At 40.5% G+C, this 27,723-nt stretch overlaps 1 protein-coding gene across 1 annotated transcript in view; it reads right to left on the bottom strand.

The window, feature by feature from the left end:
• TENM1 (teneurin transmembrane protein 1) overlaps positions 1–27,723 on the bottom strand; it is a 273,477-nt gene that overhangs the window by 194,071 nt on the left and 51,683 nt on the right. Inside the window, exon 2 of the mRNA XM_063313466.1 lies at positions 26,727–26,987. Within this exon, the coding sequence (XP_063169536.1) occupies positions 26,727–26,987 (261 nt within the window). The remainder of the gene's footprint in view (positions 1–26,726; positions 26,988–27,723) is intronic.

Raw genomic sequence — 27,723 nt, forward strand, 5'->3', positions numbered from 1 at the left:
TGCAACTGAGGTGCATTCATAACTGCCTTCACTGCTGCATTCTGCACCAGCTACAGTTTCTGGATGCTCTTCAAGGGCAGCTCCATGTAAACTGCATTGCAGTAATCTAGCCAGGAAGTGACTAAGGCATGAATGACCATAAGCAGAGACCCCTGGTCCAGGAAAGGGCACAGCTGGTACACAAGATGAAGTTGTACAAAGCTGTCCAGGACTGCTACCTCCTCCTTGATCAGGAGCTGAGAGTCCAGAAGGACTCCCGAGTTGTACACTGGTTCTTTCTGGGGTAGTGCAAAGATAGCATGTAGACTCTGAAACGTGAGTGGCTGGTGCTATGGCTGATACTAGTTGAAATTTCACTAAATCAGGAGCCCAGGAAATAAAAATGATTCCAACAGCCACATTTCACATGATCTTAGATGACAATAGGAAAATGCATATGCTCTACTGGAGGGTAATCAGTCAAATCACCTTAAAACATTTTAAGCCAATTGGTGAAAGGGAACAAATGAAACAGAAAAGACAAAAATAGAAAAGAGAGCTACCAGATCAAGCCAAAGGTTTATTTAGTTCAGCATTCTGTTCTCCTCACAAGAAAGCCCACAGGCAAGACATGAAGAAAATAGCAGTCACCATCTGCCCTTGCTTTCAGCCTTCTACAGAATTAATAGGGATATATGAAGCTTCGATTCAAAGGGGTTACAATCAAATTGATTTGATGCATCAAATTAAGTTGAGTGCCGTCCAACTGTTGATTTGGACTTTGGCACAAGTGTGTGCCACTTTTTCTTGAATCAAACTTCTGTATAAGTCAGCTTGATTTTTTATTCCATGGCCCCCTTTATGATAAGTGATTGGCAGCCTTTAAACACCTATGTCTTATTAGCTGCACTGCTTGGACAGAAATCGAAATTGTCCACTTTCTATATTCAGACCTTTGATTGAAGATTTCCAGGAATATCACCAAGGTTTGCTCAATCACTGTTGCCTTTTGGTTTAGTATTTCCTCTAGAATAGGGTCTCTCAGCCATGGTTCCATGGCACCCTAGGGTTCCATGATAGGTCACTAGCTGTCATGAGTAAGGATGGCGAGCAGGGGGCTCCCACCCAGACTGTCAAGCGCATGCGTAGCACTGAGGAATTGGTCAACCATTCAAAGAGGCACAGATCGGGACCGCCTTAACCTTTGGGGTTTATATGTCTGGGTTTTTCCCACGCTTCTTCAGTTTGTTAGGATTCTTGTTAAGTACTAGTAATAAATATTAGAGACCAAGTCATTGTCCCAGTGTGTTTCCTGGTAATCAGGACACTAGCGGTTCCCTGGGAGATCACATTCATTTAAAAAAATTATTTCAAATTCGGGCAACTTCACATTAAAGAAGCAAGATGCATTCTTTATTTTTAGTTTAAGAACACCGCTCATGCACATAGACAGGCCTACCCATGAAACAAATATAATCCTTTTGTAACTTCTGGCCTATATTTGATCCTGAATGTGCAGGGGTTCCCCGAGGCCTGGAAAATATTTCAAGGGTTCCTCCAGGGCCCAAAGGTTGAGAAAGGCTGCTCTAGAAGGTCATATGAATAATCTCAAGTGCACAAGATTATTTTCTCCAATCTTCCTTTGTTAGATTGCTTCCTTTATTTTGCATAACAGTGTGTTTTATTGATTTTGTTTATTGTTATTGTTGCTATTGCTACTATTACTACTACTACTACTTTCCGTATGTTTTGGTCTTGGACTGTAAATAAAAAAAATAAAGTAACTTGATTCAACAAATCTACTCTTCTAATATAACAGACAATCTGAAACATATCTTGGCTTATTTGCACATCCTATAGTAAATCAAATGTTTTCTTTTGATTCTATAACGAAGACAGTATCTTTGATAAGTAAGCATCTTTGGCGATATGTAAATCTCTGTTATAGCTGTTGGTCTGGTGAAAGACTGATGGAAAGGAACCAATCAGTGTGTCATGTTCACTGTTTCAATGTGCACTGTACATCGTAGCGTTTCACATGCCATGGCGCTGACACGCGTTTCTGTTTGGGAGGGAGCTGCTGTGAGACCTTGTACCAAGCTCTGTATGTAGAATCAGGAGAATGGAATGTGTTTGGGTTATGTTCTCTGTTCAAGGCCTTTTCCCGCAGACCATCAGAAACCGTTAGGAGCACCTGGGATTGTGAGCTTGGGAAGATTCTACGGGGGGAGGGATCTCATTTGCACCGAGGGTTTTTAATTTGAATTTGCCGCGCTTTCATCATTCTCAGTTTTCTCTGTGATCCTGCATACTATTCTTTAATAAATCAGATATCTTTGAAACTCTGCTTATGAGTCTGATGTACATTAGAACAGGCAATCATTACACATTGTTTAAGTTATTTGCGATATGAGGAATTCTTGCACAGTAAACTGTTGGGTATGAAAAGAAGACTCTGAACTGAACAATGGAAAGGTTCCATTTTCGCCACCTTGCGATTTGTACAGCCTAGTTTTTTAGTATCTTGATTTGTTTTCATTCTGCATTATTGTTTCCTCACTTTGCTTGCACTCACTTGGATTTTCCTTTTTTCAAAAAAAGAAGTATGAAACGTTTGCCTTCGTTTCTTCTCAAATGTAGATTTTTCCCAACATATACAATGTTGCGAGCATTTTATTTATTTACTATAATGTCCTTTTGAAGGATATTTTCACTCATAAATATCCTGACAGAGATTATTTTTGCTACACCTGTTCCAGATGGAGAGCTTTATCGTGATATTCAGGAAATTCCAGGGTGAACCACAAGACCTTCCTTGTTAATGACTCAAAAGTCTCACTGCAGCTACAAGAAGGCAAACCACAGACAGGTCAGAGAGATAAAAAGAACAAACGGTCCAGTGATGTATTCCAGTCACTTGTATAAACTCAGTTAAACATTAATATGCCGCAGCATTGTTAATATGCCATTTTCCTTTCACATTTTAGTTTTACTTCTTCAGCCTGGAGCGAACAAAGGCTGCATCTGATTTGCTATGTTGGTTTCAAGGTGATTTAAATTCCTCCACCAGCAGATCATAGAGACGACAGAGAAGAACACAGACAGGGAAGATTAGCATTTGATTTTCTCTTTCCTCCCACAAGGTTTTGGAAAAGTAAAGGTCGCACTTTTCAGACTAAATTTATGTCAAAAGGAAAGTTAAAGATTAGCATAGAGATAGACAGACAAAGGCGGACATACATCAGAGAGTGGAACGCTCCATTCCACACCACACATCTGAAGGCATCTTTCTACTACACTGATGAATTTTTATGGGTCAGGAAAAGAGGGCATACAAACAGTGTATTACCAAGTCAGAAAAAATGCTGTGTTATCTACTGTTATCAACCCTGGTCCCATCTGCATGCTACAACAGAATCCCAAGGAAAACTGGCTTAGCATGATTAAACAGCATGTATGCCGTTCCCTTGTTCCTGTTCTCATCCTTCCAATCAAGTTACACCAGGATTCCCAGGTTGCTGCTACCCTAACAAGCCACAGTCTTCAGAAAGTGTATTAGATTTCATATTGTGCTAAGCCAAGGAGAATAACCTGTAGCCTGGGAATTTGTAAACCATGGGTCTGGGCCTGTCAGACTCCTTGACCAAATGTCAACACAACATCTGCTCAAACTTGCTTCCATTTTGAAGAAATCCAGAAACCTGTGTCAGCAGACTGCGAGTCGCCAGCAGGGAGGGGGAGCAAGATTGGAGTGTGAATTATATGGTTTGGGTAAGATGCCCCTTGCCCAAGGTCAACGGCCAGAAACCATTCAAGCCATCTGCTAGCACCAGGGAGGAGGTGCACGCCTAGGCGGGAGGTGGTGGGGAATTAGAGGTTTGTGATTTTAAACTGTAGAATGTGCAGGAAATGGCCATTTGCAACTTTTTCCTTGTATCAGATGCTTCGCTTCACTAAACAGTTAACTGAGCCCAAGTCTCTAGACTGTCTTTGAGTGAATGCTTGAGCGTGCTGGTCATTACAGGGCCCTCCCAGGGACTTTCAAGAAACTTAGGAGAGGGTTACATTAAAAAAAAAAAAAATGATCAGCCTGGTGCTGGTGAAGTGGGAACACCAACATAACTAATTCTGAGTTTTGCTTCCTATTTTGTCCCAGCAAAGAAGCTGTAGGCTTGATTCGGCAAAGTGGGAGCACTCTCAAAGCTTGCTCTACGTTGAGCCCCTGCCACCAGCACATCATTAAAGAAGCTAGATTCACCCATTAATCAGATTTAATACCAGAGAAAAGGGATTGTGTTGTACAGCCTTGGAAACGGCATTGTAAGTATATTACAGACCCTAATTTATGAATGGGTGTATCATGACTTGTTTGATTCTCTTTCTCACAGTCTCCAGAACAGATGGACTGAGGCTTCACTTAAGAAATAAGACTGAAATCTGGTCTTTGTCTGCCATATTTTGGGGGAACCCCCCCCTTTTTTTCTTATGCACTTAGAGCTATGCTCCTCCTTGGCCTGTGCAAGCCACAGTGGGAAGCTTCACTACCTCAAAATTTGAGACCCCCTGGGATATATAGATTAAAAGGTAATCATTAAAAGCATGGTATATTTGTTTCTGCCCAGCCTAGCCCCCACCTATGGAAGAACCATACTACTTCATTGACCATTTTGGAGGCTGGCAACGCTGCAGATTACATGTAGCTTCTCATATTCATTCTATGTTGGGGATGCAAGTGGGGAAGAAGATCATGTCCAGAACTCAGAGATCACAGCAGATTTTAGCTCTAAGTTGGTTAGTTTCTTGCTTGTTTAGGAGTGGTAAGCCAGAGAGTTGGGCACATTTATAAAAGTAAGCTTCTTCCTGTTGCTTTCTGGTTTACTTATTCACTATCATTGGAGAGAAAGAACCACTGATGATGACTTGGCATGCACTGTGCATTGTCATCCTGCTTATTAACAATAAGCCAGGATTCTCTGCAATTCTGGTTTATTGCTATGGATGAAGCAGAGTAATAGATAGCAGGTGTCTCAAGCACGAAGCCTTCCAATCCCTGCCTGGAGAAACCATGAACTGATTCTGGGGCTTTCAGCATGCAGAACATGTGCCCTCCTCTGAGCTATGGCCCTTCCTTTTCAATAACAGATTCTTAGCTTCCAAAAATCACACAAAGTGATTTAGACGGCAGGAAGGTAATGATGCATATGCTGCGTTACTGAAATACATGGCAATAGATTCTGCTAACGTTCTTGCTGTACATGTTTGCAAAAATACATAAGCGAAGCAAACCAAAGAGGCCTGCTCTGTTTTATATAGGACACTTTTCAAGATAGATTTCTGATCTGGCACATTTTCACTCAGTTTCTATTTTTAAAAATTGGTAGCGATTCACCTGATCAGATCAGAGAAGAATAGAGTTTGCATTAAATTTTAGGGGGTGGCCAAGAGCCCTATGTCTATTTTTAATAATTAAAAATATATATTTTTCAAGAGCACACTTTCTTTTCTTGGGATTTCCCAACAGCTCACTACACTGTTTTAAGCACAAAGATATACCTTAATTATATCTTACAATGTAGAGTTCTTTAAGCATGGAAATTGGCTAATAGTTGGGCATATCTACACACTGGCCTTGTGGCAGGACAGTTCAATAGAGGGACATCCTGGGGCGAAATGTTCCAAACCCTGCTACAGTATCATTTCCTCTATTCACAAACTCTGCTACTGAGTGCAAGGAAGCAAAACAAGACTATTGAGAACTGAAAGGGGGTCTAGATAAGACCTGGCTGGGGAGAAAAATGCAGGAAAAAATGCTTCTTTCTAGCACTAGAAAAAGCAGCAACAGAAAATTGGGCATGAGGAGATGGTCATGGTGGCAGTAGAAAGCATGAAATGAAGTCTGCCAAAGAAGGCCACGTGTCATGAGTACGGATGGTGAGCAGGAGTGGGGCCCTATCCAGGGGGGAAAATGCATGCATAGTTTAGAGGTTTTGAACTGTCCTTCAAAGAAACGCAGAGCAGACCCACCTTGAGTTTTGGGGTTTATCTGTCTGGGTTTCCCACACTCCTTCAGTTTGGTAGGATTTTCTGTCTACTAGAGCAGTTAATAAACACTAGAGACTAATTCCTTGTCTCAGCATGGTTTTTTGCTGATGTGAGGACATCATGGCTATGAAACCTCACTACAGATTTACCTGCAAGTCCCAACTTGATTGTTCAGATTATGAATACAGAGAAGGAAATCTACTTCTCTCCCCTTGCCCTCCTCCCCCCCACTATTTTAAGCTGGTCCCAGTCCAACATTTTCTAATGTTGTTATCTCTCAAAGTTGTAAAAACTGGAACTTGGTGATTCTGGTTAAAGAACATAGCAAGGTGAATCACATCAGTGTTTGAAAGGCTTTTCGGTAACCTGGATGCATTTATTATTATATACACAACAATGTGAAATCCCAGCTGCCAGTTCTTTAGCTGGTGTTGGTCTTCATTTGTATCAAGTTCTTCCCCAAAACCTAGGATGCCATAAGGTATCAGCATAATATACGTGCAGATCGAAGAATTGCAGCCTTTTGTAATTGACAGATGGAAATTTAGTCAATGCGCAGATTTTCCAAGTGTCATCCAAGGCTTTTTGGTATGGCACCCAGTGTGCCGAGAACCCCTGGGACTGCCATAGCTAGTTTATGCTGTACTCTTTCAACTTTGATTTTCAGATCTTGATATTTATTATTATTGTTGTTGTTGTTGTGCCAACGGACTCCCAGCAACTCTGGGCAGTTTTTACAATGAAGGTGACCTAAGAATACATTTCAGACTAATCTTCAAGGAAACTTCAGATTAACATAAGGCATGCAGTGGTATCTGAGATAGTAGTTAAAATATTAATTCAAGGGAGTGAATTTATCAAAGGACATCACATTTGGTATGCATTTAATATTAAATGTTCATCAAAATACTCTTAGTAAGTTATGATGGCCCCTATCATCAACCTGTCTGCTGAAGATACTGTCATGTGATTGGAAAGACAGGCAGGGATATTTACATCATATTCGGAAACACGTACACACGCTCTTTGTTATAACCTGCCAATTCTTATAAAAGGTAATGCAATCTATATATATACATACATACGTATATATATTTAAAAATCATCTCCTCTGTTATATTGCGCCTCTCAATTATTTGCCAAAAAGGTTGTCAAATTTCCCCCATTGGCCACCCAATCTCATGATATCGCAGTAATCTACCTCTCCCACAACTGGGTGGCTATTTGTACATTTAAATTGGGGTTTTCGCAGATTGGAGGTATTGCACATGCTGTGCTACTGACTCCTTATTCAGGGAGTAGCTGTTCCAACAACCTCCATGGAGAAGATGTCTTGGGCATTTGGGAATGGAGCTACTCCTGCCATCCACTCTCCACGCGAGGGAGGAGGCAAAGTGGCGGTTTGCCCACTCTTTCCAAAGTTTTCCTGGCATTATCTTCACCAGGTTAGGAGATTTGTTGGAATGTTCTACAGGAAGGGAAAATCTAGAGTTCTTCTGAAGTATCTCTCATCTGCCCCCGCCTTGTTTCGCAGAACATTCTGCTTTGGAAATGCATATGTAGAGTTTTGGGTAGGCACATTTGAGTCCTTTAAGAAAGAAATGTCTTGCTGGTGAAGCCCTTCTCCATTCCTGATTCTCTATGCAGGAGTTACATGTTCTCTGAAAAATGGATTAATCCTACCAGATGTTTTATAAGCCACATTCCAAATGACCTTAAATGGCAAGGCAGTCAGTCTCTGTGTGCACACATCCTCGCCAATGAACTGCCTTAGGAGCTAAATCTGGAATCCACAATATGGTTCCCATGGCTAGCAATAGGCTCAAAAACGCTCTCTTTGGTGCCCACCAGGGCCTCCCTACAAGTGTTTTTATTGTGCATTTTTAAATAATCATTTTTAAATTTAAAACCTAGGAAGTTGGCATGCTGCAAAACAACAGTCTCCAGCATCATATTTCTTTGCAAGAATACTTCTGGGCTCCAAATGGGCCCCACAGGCATTCTTGGAAAATAAAAATGATGGGAAGCTGAAGTCCAGTGTTTTGTTGCTGGTTATATTTCTTCTATGCAGGAGGCGACACCGAGCCAACTGTGATGGAATATAGACCTGACTTTGGGCAGGGAAACGGAACGAGCATGCCGTAAAGGGGGGGACAGTCAGAAAAGATTTCTTAGTCCTGAGAAAGTAGGAAGTATGAGAAAGAAATTCAAGATAACTTTGTCTTGATTTCGTTTGGTATAAGATGGGGCAGAAAGAAACTCAGACATGCTTTCAAGACGTCGCTATTCTATCTTACAAATATGCATGTATGGATATAGAACTACATAGATAGGTGTATATATATGTCTATGCATTATATTTGCATTTTATATGGCTATTGTACAGTTCATATTACCCAGACTGTTAATTTTAATCTTTTTCTGTTGCTGTTGTTGTATATGTGTAGCCTGAGCAAGCCCCTTAGCATATCTGATTTAATATTATCTTTTAGGCAAAATTATGTTCTTTTCCTAATTACCCTGATATTGTCAATTTGGTTTTGGGTATTGTCAATTTGGTTTTGGGTATTTTAATACTAAATTCCTTGTGCTGGTTAATGACCACAATAAAGACTGCTGTTATTCTATCAAACTCCAATAAAGAACATTCCTGGAATCCTTGCCATGCCTGTTTCTTGACCTGACCTACCTCAATGGGCTGAGATCACTCTTGAAAGCTTCTCCAAGTTTCTCTTTGTTCCATCTTAAACTAAAGAAAATCAAGGTGGGGCTTTCACACTCTGTGGGACTGAGTAATCTTTTCTAAAAGTCCTCCCTTAACTGTTCACTCCTTTCTTCCCTCTTCCTTAGTACTTGGATGCAAAACCACCAAGGAATTCCATGGCTGTAAAGTAGACTGGAAACTAAAGAAGAAAATCCTGGGAAAAGGCAAACTTCTTGTGGATGATTGCCAAGAAAGCTGTAGAGATGTGCCCTTAAATCCTCAAATATTGATCTCAACCAAGACTTTACTTTTATGTTCCACTTAGTTGCCATTTTGCAAAAGTGCACACAACAGGTTCCTAAAAAAGTAAATGTATACACTCGTCCCCAAAGTTTGGGGTTCTCTGTAGCAGGACCACAGAACTATTTTTTTTTATTATTCAAATTTTGCTAGCGCCCATCTCCCCCAAAAGAGGGACTCTTTTGTAACACAGCTGCACATGAATCTGAGTTTTAACAAATGCCTGCTTAGACCTATCCTAATATAGACCCTAAATTTGCTGTTTCTCTGCCTATGAATCAAGTTGAAAATCAGTAAGAAATAGCATGCAAACATATAACATTATTATTTTTAATGGGTGAGAATTTTGTGAAGATAATGTGGCCATGCTGAGGAAAACATAGCAGGCATTTATCAGAAATCAAAGAGGTAGACTTAGATTCAGGTTTCTACAAATCCAGGGGACACAAAATAAAAGAATTATGTACGCACTGGAGAAGAACCCATGGATAATGGAGGGAAGATTTCACTGAAAGAACATATAAGTAGAAGAAAATAGCTATCAAACTGGAAGTATGCCATGAATACAGAATCAAATAACTTCCAAACACTGTACTTCCTGAAGGTAAAATATCTATTAGATAGAAATAAGACCACAGTTATGAGCTGAATAAGATAGAGCAGATTCAATGCAATCCTTTATCACTTTTATTTGAAAGAGTATATGGGCACTTGGAGCTAATATGGGTCTGGAGAGATCAGAGCTTGGTGAAAATTATTAAAAAGATGCGTTCAAATCAAGCTCAGCTCCTGGTGGCTACATGGATATATCTATGCAGTTTTCTCAGCTGCAGTGCAGAGGTGGTTTGCCACTGCCTTCTGGAATATTTTAAATTTGCCAATCAAGCCTATAGCCCTGGAATTCCAAATATCTCCCAACCAAGTATTAATTAAGGCCATACCGGCTTAACTGTTTTCATAACCAAGATCAGTTGGATGCTGATTCTAAATTATGGATGGGTCACAGCTTCACAATCTTGCGAGATGATGCTGTAAAGGTAATGCATGCTATATGCCAGCAAATTTGGAAAACACAAGAATGTAACTGGCAAATAGAGGGACAAAACGTAGATGCAGTGAAAGACTTTGTATTCCTAGGTGCAAAGATTACTGCAGATGCTGACTGCAGTTGGGAAATCAGAAGACGTTTAATCCTTGGGAGAAGAGCAATGACAAATCTCGATAAAATAGTTAAGAGCAGAGACATCACGCTGACAACAAGGTCCACATAGTTAAAGCAATGGTGTTCCCCGTAGTAACATATGGCTGTGAGAGCTGGACCATAAGGAAGGCTGAGAGAAGATCGATGCTTTTGAACTGTGGTGTTGGAGGAAAATTCTGAGAGTGCCTTGGACTGCAAGAAGATCAAACCAGTCCATCCTCCAGGAAATAAAGCCAGACTGCTCACTTGAGGGAATGATATTAAAGGCAAAACTGAAATACTCTGGCCACATAATGAGAAGACAGGACACCCTGGAGAAGATGCTGATGCTAGGGAAAGTGGAAGGCAAAAGGAAGAGGGGCCAACCAAGGGCAAGATGGATGGATGACATTTTAGAGGTGACAGACTCATCCCTGGGGGAGCTGGGCATGTTGACGACCGACAGGAAGCTCTGGCATGGGCTGGTCCATGAAGTCACAAAGAGTCGAAAGCAACTGAATAAATAAACAACACGGCTTCACATGCATAAAGTCAAATCATGGTCCAGAAGGGCAGATTAAAAAAAAAAAAACTGGCTGAAAAAAATGCTGAAGATGTCTGCTAGTCATCCATTGTAGGGCAATACTCTCCATTACATAAAATTCTGGGAACTGTAGTCCATGCATGTGGAAGCTGCTCAGGTTGGGAGACACTTATGTAGAGAATTAAATACTGTAGACAGCCCAATAGCATAACTCTGTACACAGCAGCTCCCTTTGCTCATAAAACGCTCACCATGTTGCAGATGCCCCTAGGAAGTTGTCAAAGAACATGGACCAGATGGAACTCAGATCCAAAGATGTGGCTATAATTGAAACAATTCATTTAAGAAATTTTAGATGTAAAGAACTGCAAAGCTAAGTAGGACTCTCAACTTATTAAACATTTGAAAGGCTGACAGTAAACTGAAGACACCATGATTGCTATAGGGAGATGGGGGAAATCACCATTCAGAGAAACGTGGCAATTAGGGGTATAAATAGATACCTTCAAAATAGATGGGGAAATACTCAACCAGTGCCAAGTGAGGTGATTGTGGTACTTCGATGCCCTTTAAATTGGAGACCTGAAGGTCTGTTTGGCCTAACTACACAGGAGTAGGTAAAATTCAAGTATTATTATTTGCTTGCAGCTGCATCAGCAACCAATTTCTTGGCTTCCATTCAACAGAGACAATTCTAATATTCACTTTCAGTCTCTGGCATTTCCATGAAAAGGTGAATTGGCCAAGAATGTTCTGGAAGCTCTTGCCAAAAAGCTGATGCCACTCCAATCTGGATAAACAATCTGAGCTAACATAAGGCAGCATCCATATTTAGGCTCCCACACTTTTTGCAATGTATTTTGTGCTTTTTAAATACACACATACATAACATATTATATTGCATTATAAATGTTATAACTTCTACAATTGTAATGTTTTTTGCCACAAGGGAATGTATGAGTAGGGTCTCCTATTAGGAAGAAAAGTATAAATAAACCCAGAAACATTAGGACAAACTCTGAGCCCTAGTCATTCTGGTTTTTTATTTTTTTTTTAAAAAAATGCATAGATATACCATGCAGGTACTATGACAGACTCCTGCCAACCTAGCAGTTCGAAAACATGCAAATGTGAGTAGATTAATAGGTACCGCTTTGGCGGGCAGGTAACAGTGTTCCATTTAGTCATGCCGGCCACATGACCACGGAAGTGTCTATGGACAAACGCCGGCTCTTCGGCTTTGAAACGGAGATGAGCACCGCCCCCTAGAGTCGGACACGACTGGACTTAATGTCAAGGGAAACCTTTACCTTTACTTACTATGACAGAACAGTCAGCCTTGTGAGGTAGTCTAGACAAGAAGCAAGCTAGAAGCTCTAACTTTATTGTAAGGTTACATTAACAGAATCTTGCAAGTCTTAAAGTACCTCTCCCCCCTGTTGTCTTTACAGCCCATGAAACTAGGGAGGGTCCCTTCTGAGATGTTTGCCATGCCCCATTCCTTCTGTGGGCTCAGCTGCCTCTTATCTGACTGTTGTCTAGGCTGCAGCACTTCATCCTGTCTCCCAAGGTCATTCCCACCTACCATTACAAGAACAGAATGCCATCCTCATACTGCTTCCCTTCAAAATAGATGCTCATAGCACTAAAATAGCAAAAGCATCCTTGGACCATAACTGCAAGAACACTCCTGCACCAGGTAAAAATAATTCCTTTCAAGTGAGGTAGGAACTCTTGCCTCATAATGTTAGGGCTGCAAAAAGGGTATTTAGCTTGACCTGGCATTCCTGAACTCTGCATCTTAACAGCTTATTGGGAAATGGGATTGAAGGATACAAGTAGGAAAAGCTGACAAACTGAAAATCTCCAGATAACTGAAATGTGCATTACAAACACAACCTGCCATATCCTAGTTTGCTGACTTGATTTTGAATTCTCCTCTTGTCATTTCAATGTGTCTATCTTGCAATATAAGGCAATGAAATGCAATTTCACAGAAATGTATCTTTACTACACTACTTACAATTGTGCAATTTTAATATATTTGCTGGACAGTTTTTTTTTTTAAATCTTAAATAGACCTACTGCATATAATCTTTATACCATAATCAAACCAGGTTTTTTGGGGGGGCGTTGGAATGGAGATGGGCTATAGAGTTAAAAGTTTGGAAATGATATGCTATTTTGTATTAGAAGGAAAATTGGATGCTGGAAGATTGAACAGAATGTGCAAACTAAGAAAATACCTGTAGGGAGGAGTGGAAAGAAAGAAAATTGACAGGAAAGGAAAGGGGTAAACAAGAATGAGTGATTGAAATAATGGAGGCTATTTCAGACATGGATGAGGCACTAAAGATCAGGAATAAATTATACTCTAAAATGATTCAATAAAATTCATATTGCAGTACAATAATCAGAGAACAAATTGGAGGAAAGAAGACTGTCTATTAAACACACACACACACACACACAGGAAGAGAGAGCGAGAAAAGGGACTCCTGGAAGCATTCCAGAATATGAGCTCCTGCAGAGAAATCCATCCAGCGGAGGAGAGACTTGTAAATACCTAGCCAAATTCAGCTGGAGGAACATTTCAGAGGAAACAAACAGCACATACTGGATCCCCAGAATGGAGAACAAAGTGGAGATAGAAATGAAATAATCAGCACAATCATCAACAGAGGAAGTTGAGCAACACTAAATGGATGAAGCAACGGGAGCATACGGAAGAATAAAACAGAAGCTGTCATAAACAGATCAAGGACATCGCTCTCTCTCTCTCTCTCTCTCTCTCTCTCTCTCTCACACACACACACACACAGCCCAGCACTCCCACCAGTGGCAAAGGGCAGTTGTGAGCCAGCAGCTGTCTCTCTGTCACTGCACCAGTTCAGCATAAACCCATGATTTATGTTTTATTAGATACCTGTGCCAAAGGAAAAAGCACAGGGACTGATGGAGTTCTTAATGTCTCTCCCTGACAATCCAGGTTACTGCCATGAAAAAAAGAGCTGGATATTTTCCCCTCTCTCTCTGAAGATAAAAAGCAAAGGTCCCCTCAAGTTACAATCAGTTCTTGGTGACTACATGGACCCAACCAGAGCAAAGGAAATGGTGTGCCCTTGAAAGCCCCTTCCGGGGTAGCTTCTGACTTCCCAGTCTACCCTAAAGCTTTAGGCAGTCTCTCATCCAGTACGCATTTAGTTTCCTAGACTGGACAAGGCTGGCCACGTGATCTGCTTTCACTGTGTCTTTCAAAAGAGAAGAGAAATGTTTGGGAAAGCCTCCTGGATGGAGTGCAATGTTCCTACACTTAGTTACAAGATCCATGTGCAAAGGGATGGGTGCAAGTTTCTTCTCTTTCACTGTACAATGCTCTCTCCAGTAGTTTGCTGCTTGTCTAGATTCCCAGCTTTCATTCACTCCCAAGGAACAGATGGTGCTGTTGCATATTGGGAAGTGTGGACAGTCAGAAGACTTCAGAGTGACAGAAAGCTGTGTCACCACACCAGCAGCACCTTCCTCCGCTGCCTTCGACAAGACAACAAGTTGAAACTGAGAGATATTCAAGAGACATTCATAAGCACTTGATTTAGCAGGAAAAGAACATTTCTAATAAAGTGCAATGCATATTTTCTCCATTATAGAATTGGGAATCAGTGCACCAAATTGTTGTCGTCTATCCTACAAATGTATTCCCTACCCCTTTGGGGGAACTCAGCTCCTGGAACAGAGAAAATGTTAGATATAGGTTTCTTGAAAAGGATGCCAATAAGGATGCTATGGCAGTACAGTCATCTAAATTTTCATCCTGTATCATTACCAGAAAGCACACAGATGCTTTTCCCATTATCTGGTTAATATTTCCAGTGCCCCACTGAGAAAGGTTTTTATATCCTTCACCTGCAGACCACGCCTCTGACATATCTTGAAGGGCGATTTTGTAAACGCTGTGTTGAGCAGCATCTCTGTCCTTGTGCTGCTGATCACCTGGTGGATCTCATTTACATGAGACCAGGGCCAAATTACTGATGGTGGATGAACTTGAACAACACAGTTGTCTTCTTGCAGATGTGTTTCCAACTGTTAGCAGACAGGTGGCTACTTTTGCTTCACTATCATTAAAATTTACCCATTTGAAGTTCTTAATTGTTGCCCTGGTTTTATCGTGATCCGATTGTCTTATACCTTGCACTCTTTTTATCATCTATTTAAATTTCATGTTGCTTGTTGTATTTTATGCCATGCTACATTGTTATGACTTGTTATGACAGTAAATGTATTTACTTACCTCTGTTCTAATCCAGAGGTGGGCAACATGGGGCCTGCCGGAATTTCTGCCACTTCTCTTAAGCCTTGCTGTTAGCTGTACTAGTTAAGGCCCCTGGAATTTCAGGTCCAAAACATTGGGAAATCACCAGGCTGGCAAAGGCTAACATACAGTATACTCAATTCAGGAATAACCATATCAAATAAAATCTCCTCTTTAAGAGGCAGCCCACCTGTCAGTACTAGCTGTTATAGGGATGGGTTATTGGGGCCTTCCTAAACAAAGCTAGCCAGCCACACTGGGAAACAGGAATGGTGGAAGAAGCAAGCTGTAAGTTCAATTCAGCAAGCCTTAGCTTGTGTTTTTTAATTATTGCAAAGCAACAGTGCCAAAGTTAGTGCTGTTTTTTTTTAAAAAATTAAGTATTCCCAGCTTGATTTCAGACACAGCATCCAGATTTATAAGGGACTCTCTAAAGAAACTAGAGGAAATAAAGTTATTATTTCTGCATGCATAATAGTTATTTATGGGATTAATGATGTGTGTGCACATTTCAGCCTTATACAGTATCCCCCCACCTCAAATAATGCAGTACAAGCTTCATTGTGACTTCAAGGAAATTACACTGCCTGAGAGACAAAATCAGAAATGTTTATGTGGAACTTGAGTATTATGGGCTGCTATGTACCTTAATAGTAAGAAAATTCATTTGAGAATATGGCATACAGTAAGCATACTAAAAAAGGCACATGCTTATGCTTTTATTTTCTCACTAAATCCCATGCTTCTGTGCATCGCTTGTCAAGATGCCTTAACATTTATATCATTCTTTGAGTTTCTTCTCTGCGCTTAGCTAAACCAAATGCTTTATTTTACTGCATATAAACCAACTTTTTTTTAATGTTTCTGTCATGAGCACTGATGGTGAGCAGGAGGGGGCCCCTATCCAGGGGGGAAAACGCATGGGTAGTACTGAGGAATGCTAAGGTGGGCAGTCAAATGACACCTCGAATTACAGGTAAGTATGGCCTGGGAGAACAAAACGAAGCAGGACACAGGCTGATAGAATTTTGCCAAGACAATTCACTCTGCATAACAAACACTCTCTTCCAACAACCTAAGAGACGGCTTTATACATGGACTTCACCAGATGGACAACACCGAAATCAGATTGATTACATCCTTTGCAGCCAAAGGTGGCGGACATCTGTACAGTCGGTAAAAACAAGGCCTGGAGCTGACTGTAGTTCAGATCACGAACTTCTTCTTGCACAATTTAGGATCAGACTAAAGAGATTAGGGAAGACCCACAGATCAGCTAGATATGAGCTCACTAATATTCCTAAGGAATATGCAGTGGAGGTGAAGAATAGATTTAAGGGACTGGACTTAGTAGATAGGGTCCCGGAAGAACTCTGGACAGAAGTTGGCAGCATTGTTCAGGAGGCGGCAACAAAATACATCCCAAAGAAAGAGAAAACCAAGAAGGCAAAATGGCTGTCTGCTGAGACACTAGAAGTAGCCCAAGAAAGAAGGAAAGCAAAAGGCAACAGTGATAGGGGGAGATATGCCCAATTAAATGCAAAATTCCAGAGGTTAGCCAGAAGAGATAAGGAATTATTTTTAAACAAGCAATGCGCGGAAGTGGAAGAAGACAATAGAATAGGAAGGACAAGAGACCTCTTCCGGAAAATTAGAAACATTGGAGGTAAATTCCAGGCAAAAATGGGCATGATCAAAAACAAAGATGGCAAGGACCTAACAGAAGAAGAAGAGATCAAGAAAAGGTGGCAAGAATATACAGAAAACCTGTATAGGAAGGATAACAATATCGGGGATAGCTTTGACAGTGTGGTCGGTGAGCTAGAGCCAGACATCCTGAAGAGTGAGGTTGAGTGGGCCTTAAGAAGCATTGCTAATAACAAGGCAACAGGAGACGACGGCATCCCAGCTGAACTGTTCAAAATCTTGCAAGATGATGCTGTCAAGGTAATGCATGCTATATGCCAGCAAATTTGGAAAACACAAGAATGGCCATCAGACTGGAAAAAATCAACTTATATCCCCATACCAAAAAAGGGAAACACTAAAGAATGTTCAAACTATCGAACAGTGGCACTCATTTCACATGCCAGTAAGGTAATGCTCAAGATCCTGCAAGGTAGACTTCAGCAGTTCATGGAGCGAGAATTGCCAGACGTACAAGCTGGGTTTAGAAAAGGCAGAGGAACTAGAGACCAAATTGCCAATATCCACTGGATAATGGAAAAAGCCAGGGAGTTTCAGAAAAACATCTATTTCTGTTTTATTGACTATTCTAAAGCCTTTGACTGTGTGGACCATAACAAATTGTGGCAAGTTCTTAGTGGTATGGGGATACCAAGTCATCTTGTATGCCTCCTGAAGAATCTGTATAACGACCAAGTAGCAACAGTAAGAACAGACCACGGAACAACAGACTGGTTTAAGATTGGGAAAGGAGTACGGCAGGGCTGTATACTCTCACCCTACCTATTCAACTTGTATGCAGAACACATCATGCGACAAGCTGGCCTTGAGGAATCCAAGGCTGGAGTTAAAATCTCTGGAAGAAACATTAACAATCTCAGATATGCAGATGATACCACTTTGATGGCTGAAAGTGAAGAGGAACTGAGGAGCCTTATGATGAAGGTGAAAGAAGAAAGTGCAAAAGCTGGTTTGCAGCTAAACCTCAAGAAAACCAAGATTATGGCAACCAGCTTGATTGATAACTGGCAAATAGAGGGAGAAAATGTAGAAGCAGTGAAAGACTTTGTATTCCTAGGTGCAAAGATTACTGCAGATGCTGACTGCAGTCAGGAAATCAGAAGACGCTTAATCCTTGGAAGAAGAGCAATGACCAATCTTGATAAAATAGTTAAGAGCAGAGACATCACACTGACAACCAAGGCCCGCATAGTTAAAGCAATGGTGTTCCCTGTAGTAACATATGGCTGCGAGAGCTGGACCATAAGGAAGGCTGAGCGAAGGAAGATCGATGCTTTTGAACTGTGGTGTTGGAGGAAAATTCTGAGAGTGCCTTGGACTGCAAGTAGATCCAACCAGTCCATCCTCCAGGAAATAAAGCCAGACTGCTCACTTGAGGGAACAATATTAAAGGCAAAACTGAAATACTTTGGCCACATAATGAGAAGACAGGACACCCTGGAGAAGATGCTGATGCTAGGGAGAGTGGAAGGCAAAAGGAAGAGGGGCCGACCAAGGGCAAGATGGATAGATGATATTCTAGAGGTGACGGACTTGTCCCTGGGGGAGCTGGGGGTGTTGACGACCGACAGGAAGCTCTGGCGTGGGCTGGTCCATGAAGTCACGAAGAGTCGGAAGCGACTAAACGAATAAACAACAAAGTACTGAGGAGTTGAGCAGCCATTCAAAGAGACACAGATCAGACCCGCCTTAGCTTTTGGGGGTTTATCTGTCTGGGTTTTCCCACGCTTCTTCAGTTGGGTAAGATTGATGTCCTAAGAGTCAGGAACCACGCTGAGACGAGGAATAGGTCTCTAGTGTTTATTACTGCTACATAAGACAGAAAATCCTACCCAACTGAAGAAGCGTGGGAAAAACCCAGACAGATAAACCCCAAAAGTCAAGGCGGGTCTGTTCTGTGTCTCTTTGAATGGCTGCTCAAAGTCTCTAAACTATGCATGCGTTTTCCCCCCTGGATAGGGGCCCCTTCCTGCTCACCATCAGTGCTCATGACAGTTTCACTCCTCTGTAAACTCAGACCAAAATAATAATTAAAAAAACAATTAAATTATCTTGGACAACGGTAAAACTCAAGAATATGAAAAGGGAGAGGAGTATTTTCCCACCACAGTGTTGTAGGCAAAGCTCAGTTTGCTCATGGAAAAATGAAACTGCCTTTTGTTCAGCTCATGATGGCGTTTTCTGACCTGTGATAAAATGTTAAAAATCACCAGCTACTTGTCGTAGACAAAGGATTGCAGCTGAACAGATGATGATAGCCCAAATAAAACAATTTTTTGCAAGTCCATTGAAAGAAAAACGCACAGCACCCCTTATGGACTGTTTATATAAAACAGAAAAAAAATGAACTTATGATCTTTGGTTTTGACAATTTGATAGGATAGTTTATAGAAAAAAGAGGGTCTCAGTGTAACTTTAGAGAAAGTGGAAAATCTACAATTGCACTTATAGCTGCTATAAAGAAGATCAGAAGCCACTTCTTTATATCTTTTTTCTTTCTTTTCTATTTTTCTTGTTTTTTTCTTTTCTTTTTTCCTTTTTGCACTTTAGCTTTCTCTTTTTATTTCTTCCTTTTTAGTTTTTCCTTCTTACTCTGTCTGAGTTTGTATTAAGTTTTACTCTTGTTTTTGAAACTTTCAATAAAATTGTATTCAAGAAAAGAAAGAAAGAAAATGCACAGCAATATAATGGTTTGTGTAAGCCACCAGGCAAAGACAGTGTTCGGTGTATCCTTTGTGTGGTTATGGCCACCAAATAAAGAAAGAATTGAAGGAAGACACGGTTTAGAACTGGCTTGGAAGGCTGGCTAGCTTTCCCAATGACACTGCTGTATGTGAGTGATCAGTTAGTCCAGCGTTTCTCAACCTCGGCCACTTTAAGATGTGTGGACTTCAACTCCCAGAATTTCCCACCAGCATGGCTGGCTTGGGAATTCTGGGAGTTGAAGTCCACACATCTTAAAGTGGCTGAGGTTGAGAAACACTGAGTTAATAAACATTACGAGAGAACCATTGCTGAAGAGTAGGCCAACTGTTGCACAAGGCAAGCCTACTTCTCATTCTATCACTGCACAACCCTTAGGTAAAGGTAAAGGTTTCCCTTGACGTAAAGTCCAGTCGAATCCGACTCTAGGGGGCGGTGCTCATCTCCGTTTCTAAGCCTTGGAGCCGGCGTTGTCATAGACACTTCCGGGTCATGTGGCCGGCATGACGACTCGGAACGCCGTTACCTTCCCGCCGAAGCGGTACCTATTGATCTACTCACATTGGCATGTTTTCGAACTGCTAGGTGAGCAGGAGCTGGGACTAGCAACGGGAGCTCACCCCGCCGCGCGGTTTCGAACCGCCGACCTTCCAATCGACAGCTCAGCGGTTTAACCCGCAGCGCCACCGCACAACCCTTACTCCTGCTGAAATAAATGCAACTTGAAAGCACTGGATACTGAATGTGGATTCATTGCCAATTTCTTAAGCAGCTGCCTTGCTATCACGAAAACTCCGGGCTTGATCTGCCCTCTGCCCAATGTAATGCTGCAGGAAAGGGTATCCAGAGAAGGAAACATGTTTGTACCCGTGTTCCTACTTGGCCTCATTGCTTCCCTCACTGAGCATCAACCTCCTCCTTGCTGTGCTTCTTTGTTTCCAACCCTAGTTTTCTGCTACATCAGCCACTTGTTCCAATGGCTCTACTCACTCCTTGAGTCACCCGGCCACCCTCCTCTCTTTCTGTCCACCTATTTCAACCAAACCAAAATGGTGCCTCTGCCACAGACTGGGGAAAAACAACTGAAAACAGAGCTTTTTTTTTTTTTTAAGTGGACTTTTCAGAGCAAACTGGCTTGTTTATTGCTTCTTACTTTATTGCTTTCTTCTCATCAGAAATAGACTGATGAGATTTCAGGTGTCCTTCTGAGAATTCAGATGTCCTTCTGAGAATTTCGCAAAACTGCTTTTGGCTAATTAAAAAAAGCTACCGGGATCTGTATGAGACTGTATTTTAGGTTCAAATAAGCAGATATGCATATTTTAGGAGGAAAGGTGCCAAAAAGAATCTTTTAAGCATAAAAGACTGGAAAAAAGGAGTATTTTATGGGCAAAGGATTAAAATAATGCATGCTTCCTTGCATAAATCACAGACAAACTGCAGAACAGGATGGAGCACTCAAGAATGGGTAAAACTATGAAATTGACAAGGACAAAGATGGTCCAGTTTCTCCATTACTTCCTGTAAACAGTTAGCGATTCAACCAAATCTTCTCTTCTATTGTTTTTCATTCAATGAGCTTCCTCCTTTTTTTTCCCAACCCACCATTTGTGATGTTTAACACATGTAACGAAAACAAATTATTCTTTCATTTTTTAAAACAATTTATATGGATTCCCATCTCACAGTAGTAATAATAAACAATCAGGGGGAAGAAATAGGAAAACAAATTCTATCTGAAAAGCCCACACTTACGTATTAAAACTATCCCAATATGATTCAACTAGCCATCAAAATATAGAGTTTCAAAGCATTTGACTATAGAATAGCTAAATTTCAAAACCTCTCCTAGGACAATAATAAAGTTAGGGGATGGGGGAAGCTATTAAAGCCCGGTATTATTTTTCTTTGAAAAGTTTTCAATTCATCCCCAGGCCCTTTCTTTATATCCTTATTTATTTTCTGTTTTCCCAGTCAGGTGTTGTCTTCTCTCTAAGAATGGAACAGTAATTTCCAAAGGTACTATGTAATTTCTGCCAGCATTTGATTGGCGACACTGACATGGGACAGGAGGAGGAGAATTTCCAGGGAGTTTCAATAGGAAAGCAGAGGTTGGTTTAGCTATCCTAGTAATGGTTGGATATTGCTTCACAAATATAAAAAAAGTTATCACTGTGGGCATTTACAAGGTGAAACCAGTAGCTGGGGAAAGGCCATATGCCTTCTATTCCCCCCAATTCATTGGAATGATTCTCTCTCTTTTTAATATTTTTATTAGAATTTTACAATACAATAAATGTATAAAAAATTAAAAGAAATATAAGAAAGAGAAAAAAAGATAGAAAAGAAGAAAAAAGACAAGAAGTGGAAAAAAGAAAGAAAACACAGAATTTTGACTTCCACCCTTCTCTCTATTGAGTAATTGTCATCTTACTCTTTCTGCTCCCTCTTTCACCCTTCTTAACCCCAAATGATCTGATCCATTCTCATCCATCTCCAACCAGTCACCTGCTGCAGAGATTAAGGAAGATGACCTTGATGTAAATAGGCAGGAACAGTTACATAGGTAAAAGGGCCTGAAATATATATACATACATACATACATACATACATACATACATTTCAGTCCAGAACAATGAAATAATATTCAGGAGTGGCTCAGGCAGACACCTCCCTAATTCACTGGAGCATAAGAAGGAGGAGGGACAGCACAATGAGACTTGCAAGATTCGGTTATTATAGCCAATCTCAATACAAGTAGTTTTAGCCTTCCTGTGGAGTTGATCTCATGGTCTGGCCTACCTAGTGGGGCTGACACCTTGTGCTTTGGAAAGAAACACCTGCCTGTAGAATGTGTTATACCATCCTATCCCATGACAGTAACTCCTATTTCTACCACTGAATTTGGAATGTTCTACTGCCTTATAGATTAATATCATTTTGCACAATATTTGAAGACTTTATTCCCTCAAGCAATCCCAGATCATCTCTTTGACATGCATGTTGATTTCAAGTTTATAGCATCCCTTCTTCCTCTAATCCTGATTATGTGCAAGCATGAGGAAAAGTGAGAGTGGCATAGGCCTAGTTCCCACAGCACACTTAACTGGGTTAATGAAGTGTGTATATTAATGTGTTGTGAGAATAACAAGAATTAATCCAGTCAGCTAACCACCAGATAATTTAACAGCCAAATCCGGTTCAGTTATGCACATGTTTAACCTAACTCTACCAAGCTAGTAATGCTATAGGGAAAACCAAGTTAATTGACCCATTTTGCCTACTTCGTTTTCAAAAAAAGAACTGGAAAGGAAAAGAGATTGAAAAGGCAAACCCTTTCATTATAGATCTTACTGTAAAGGCTCAGCAGCACAAACACACATCACAAATGCTGATAAGACTGCGGTGTCTAAACTGCACCCACTTCTGCCTGCCTGACCAAGAGGACAGGACCAAGGGATGCCATAAAGGCCTTCCAGAGCTTTGAAGAAAGACTATGGGATAGCAGTGATGACTTTGAAAGAAAGTGTGCAGGGTTGCTTGAAGTCCAAACCAGTGTGATTTTGTCCTCTCAAACCCACTGAGAAACGGGTCAGACTAGGAAAAGTGGAGCTGATGACTGTGGTGGAATGAAGAGCCAGCAAGTAGACCAGCTCTTTGATAATTCCTCTCCACACAAGGAGAGGGCTTCAGATCAGCTACAAGTGCTCCAGACAGCTTCTCTTCATGAGGAGACTGCAAGACAGAGGTCTCTGGTGGGTTTAGAGCTCTGGGAGATGAGGAAATAGCCATCTTGCTCAAACCACAGTTGGTGCCTTTAAGGACACTGGGTTTGCATACTTCCTTTTCTAATCACTTTCAGGAATTGCTTGTTAACAGCTTTTCACCAAGTCTGAAAACACTGGGTGAGTTTCCTTCAATCCTTAGCAAGAGTAGTTTTGAATACAAGTTTAAGGGCTTAAAATGATAAACAGCAAAAGGGTGATTAAAACATTGATTTTAGAAAGTTACAGACAAAGGGTCCAGATGTATTTGAAATAAGATTTTGGAATTAATTATAAAGAACCTTTCTGGTGGGAAAATGTTTTTGTTTTGAATTCTTTAAAAAAAAACGTAATAAGAGAAGACTTTAAAATTTGGACACTAGAGGGAACTAGAAGGAACTGAAGATTACAATTCAAGGAGAAGAATACTCAAATACTGTATTTCACTTGCAAATACAGAATGAGGCAAAATATTTTAACGTTGGGCATACTGAAGGATATCTTTGAACAATGGACCCAGAAGTTAACTTTAAAAGTGTCTGTCTGTGTTATGGAAGAGGAACAAATTTTACCTGACAAGACTGAGAATGATTTGAAAGCGGATTCCTTTTCTATTTTTCTATTTTTTTCTTTTCTGCACCTTCTATTTTTTTCTTCTTCTTTTAGTTGTATGGTATAAGTTTTTATTGTTGTAATTGTAATATTTAATAACATTACTAAAAAAAAAGGAAAGAGATCAGTCAGACTGGGTTAATAGCTGACTAGGTCATGCATGTTATAGTACACAGCCATATTAAATGTGCATATATTCAAATATCTTACTTTGAATATTTGCTCAGTCTTCTTAGTAAGCATGTGAAGCTGGGAGAAAATGGTATAACAATGTATTCAACTGTGTTAACATGTCTTGAAAAAACAGATGTACTTTCCCACTGATTGTTAAAGGTTGACATACCATCAATTTTTCCTCACGATACAGGATTCCCTTCCCCCTCATTTCTCTAAATCAGCTAGAACTAACATTCCTGAAGGAATACTCTGGATAGGTCTGTTGTAGTCATTTTTAAATCATGCTTTGCATGATAACAGCTCACGTGTTAGAACAGAAATATTTATGGACAAACTGGACCAGGCAATTTCCCAAGTCATTGTAACTGCAATTAATTATATTTTTCGTTCTTTCTTTCCTAGCCTGAAGGCAGCCATACCCCAATAAGCTGCAACCCATAATAACTGAATCTTCCCCCTCCTCTTAAAGTGGCTCCATTATGTGGAGAAGTGATTCATGAGTCAATAGTACCTCAACCAGGAGGTCACTTCTATGAATACAAGCTATAAAGAAGTAGGTATATATTGTTGGCAGAGTGCTAGAAAGCATTTGGCCCAGGAGAGATCAGAAAAGTCACACACCAGGCATTTCTATAAAAATAATTTTATTTACAGAATACAAACATATTTAAAGGCTGTTTGCTGAGAGGAGAGATTTCTCTCAGCTGCATACTCTCTGCAAGCCTACACAGAAAGGAAACTGACACTAAAACAAGTCCAGGCAAGTTCCTCCCTTAGGCAATGCAACCATTGACACGTGAAAAGGGGACAATTAAATTCAACCTCTTCACCCGGCCAAAATGATTAGTTACCATAGTAACCTTAATCCGTAGTAGAAAATAATATATTAACATATATCTCCTTGACTCTGGTCAAGGAAATTGCTGCCAGAAAGGTGGGAAATAGATTGCTCTATGTGGTAGGTTGAACAGGATCACCCTGTTCCTACACTTGATCTTAACCAAAGGGCGAGAAGCGATTGGAATCACCCTGTTCCTGATAGGAAGAGCTGGTCCAACAATTAGCTAACAAAGGTTTCAGGAAAATATGGGCAGCATATAAATATGTCTAAAATGAGTTAGTTCTTTCTCTGGGGATAGTGAATAATATGCAACACCACAAAAAAGGGAGGGGCAAAAGGGGAAGAGGAAATGGGAGAATAAGAGAGAAGATTTTCACACGCATCAGGATAACAACTGACATATCTTCCACTTCAAGCCATTTAACACCGAGGGTTAATATTGCCCAGTTACATCCAGAAGGAATCAGCTCAATGACTTTATCCGTTTGTCTATCATGCTGTAACCCCAAGCAGCTGCCAGGGGCCCAGCAGGAACCACCACTGAAGTTGACCACCTCTGTTTCAATGTTATTTCTTAGTGCTCTGTGACTACATGGGGAACCGCCATGTCTACTTTTCATGATATAATTTAGCAAGACAGTCCTATGCTCTGTGAAAAAACTGAAGGTGAAAAGAGATGGGATATTTCAGCAAGACAAGGATTCAAAAATGTATCTCCAAGTCAACTATGAAGTTTCTACAGGAAAGAAAGATAAAGGTTTTGAAACAGCTTTCATAGTCTCCAGGCTTGAATATTATTGAATATCTGTGGTGAGATCTCCAAAATGCAGCACATGGAAGGAAACTTAAGAATATTTCTGAGCTAGAAGAATTCTACAAGGAACAGTGGGAAAAAATTCCAAACAGGAACACTCTTAGCTGTCTACAGGAGATATTTGGAAAGTGTTATTTCAACCAAAGATGGTATTACAAAGTCTTGATTGAAGGTGTGCCCAAACTTCTGCACCTATCATATTGACTGTTTCATTACTTTGAATCTGTAAACAATTGCACCTTAATTGTAAATTTGCATTCAAATTTGCACAAAGTTGTGTATAAATTTATACCGTGTAAAGGCTGTATCAGTTTTTTGCTTGCTTAGGGATTCACCAAACCATACAGAGCCAAGGGTATCTAAACTTTGGCATGCACATGCAAACTGGGCAGATAAAACATCTTTGTTGAACTGGCTTTCTATAGATGGCACTGGAAAAAAAAGTCTGGACAGAGTGGTAACTGGTAATTCAAACATACAATATTTACAGTTGAAGTTGCAATTTAGTTTCATTTCCAACAGTGGGATGCTTTAAGTATTTAGAAGTTGGATTTATGCATCACTCTAAGCCAGGGGTCCCCAAACTCATCAGCTCATCAACCCCTTCCTGAAGTTTCAAATTGTTCATCAACCTCCAGACATTTATTATATGAAAATAATTTAATAAATGCTACTTTAATAGAGATAATAATAATAATAATAATAATAATAATAATAATAATAATAATAATAATACACTGATGCCTTGGATAGTCCCATGGACCCTTGGGGGTCAGTACTGACCACTTTGGAGAACACTGCTCTTAGCTATAACATAGTTTGTTTGTGATTAATGCAATATACAGATCCAGCCACTGTGGTTTATAAAGCATGGTTTGTAAGTTAGTGCAATGTCTGAACCCAGGCAACTGTGGTTTATTCAACAAACTGAGATTAAAAGAAACCATGGTTAAAAGGAATGTGTGTACTCAGATACTGAAAGGGAAAGCAAGGAAGGTTAAGTAAATCTGAATCTTTTAAAATTGGCTACCAAGGTTATTTTATTACCATTCTCTCCATCGGACTTCCTTTCATGGTCGGTATCAGTGAGGGACAAGGCTGAGTTGGCCCGGCTGGATAAGCAGGAGCTGTGTTCGGATTTCATGCCCGACATCCACATCCTCAAAGCCTGATCTGGCGAGGCGCCTCCTTCCGTCTCGGTATCCATATCGGAGCCCATCTCGATTGGATAGCCATGCTGAGAAACGGCGTGCAGGTCCCCCTGGTAGCCAGCACACAACATATGGGGGGAGTCGCAGAATTCCAGCTCTGCAACAAATTGAAAACCAGAACATTGTTTTGATGCAAAAAGGATAGTGCAAATTGGGCTTCACTAGACTGTTCGGGTTTTTTGTCCATAGCACGCATCATGCCTTGTCCTTATTTATTTATTTATTTATTTACTTAGGCAATCATATTTATAAGTATGGATCCCATACCCTTCCCATACCCATTAACTCAATACAAAACACAGAGAAAAAGAATACACACAATTGTAGGAGGGGGAGGAGGAAAGAAAAAGCTAAAATAGGAAATAAAAACATATAGTATACATACATACATACATACATACATACATACATACATATATTTTAATCTGTTCACTCATGTTTGATTCTCAGAGACTGCCTGGACCTGTCCCTGAAGTTTTCTTGGCAAGGTTTTTCGCAAGTGGTTGGCCATTGCCTGCTTCCTAGGGCTGAGAGAGAGTGACTGGCCCAGGGTCACCCAGCTGGCTTCGTGCCTAAGACAGGACTAGAACTCCCGGTCTCCCGGTTTCTAGCCTGGTGCCTTAACCACTAGAACAAACTGGCTCTGATATAAATTTACAGACATACAGTACATATATCAATAAATTGAAGTCATGATTCATTACAGTGATCCATAGCTTATCTATATTAATCAGTTCTGCAAACCACTGAATGGTTAGAGCCATACGTTTGTCTTTCTTATGCTGAACAGTAAGGTTTTTTTTTTTTGCTGTAAGTCATTTTTTTTATCCTGA

The sequence above is a fragment of the Candoia aspera genome, chromosome 12 (genome assembly GCF_035149785.1).
Source record: "Candoia aspera isolate rCanAsp1 chromosome 12, rCanAsp1.hap2, whole genome shotgun sequence".
NCBI lineage: Eukaryota > Metazoa > Chordata > Lepidosauria > Squamata > Boidae > Candoia > Candoia aspera.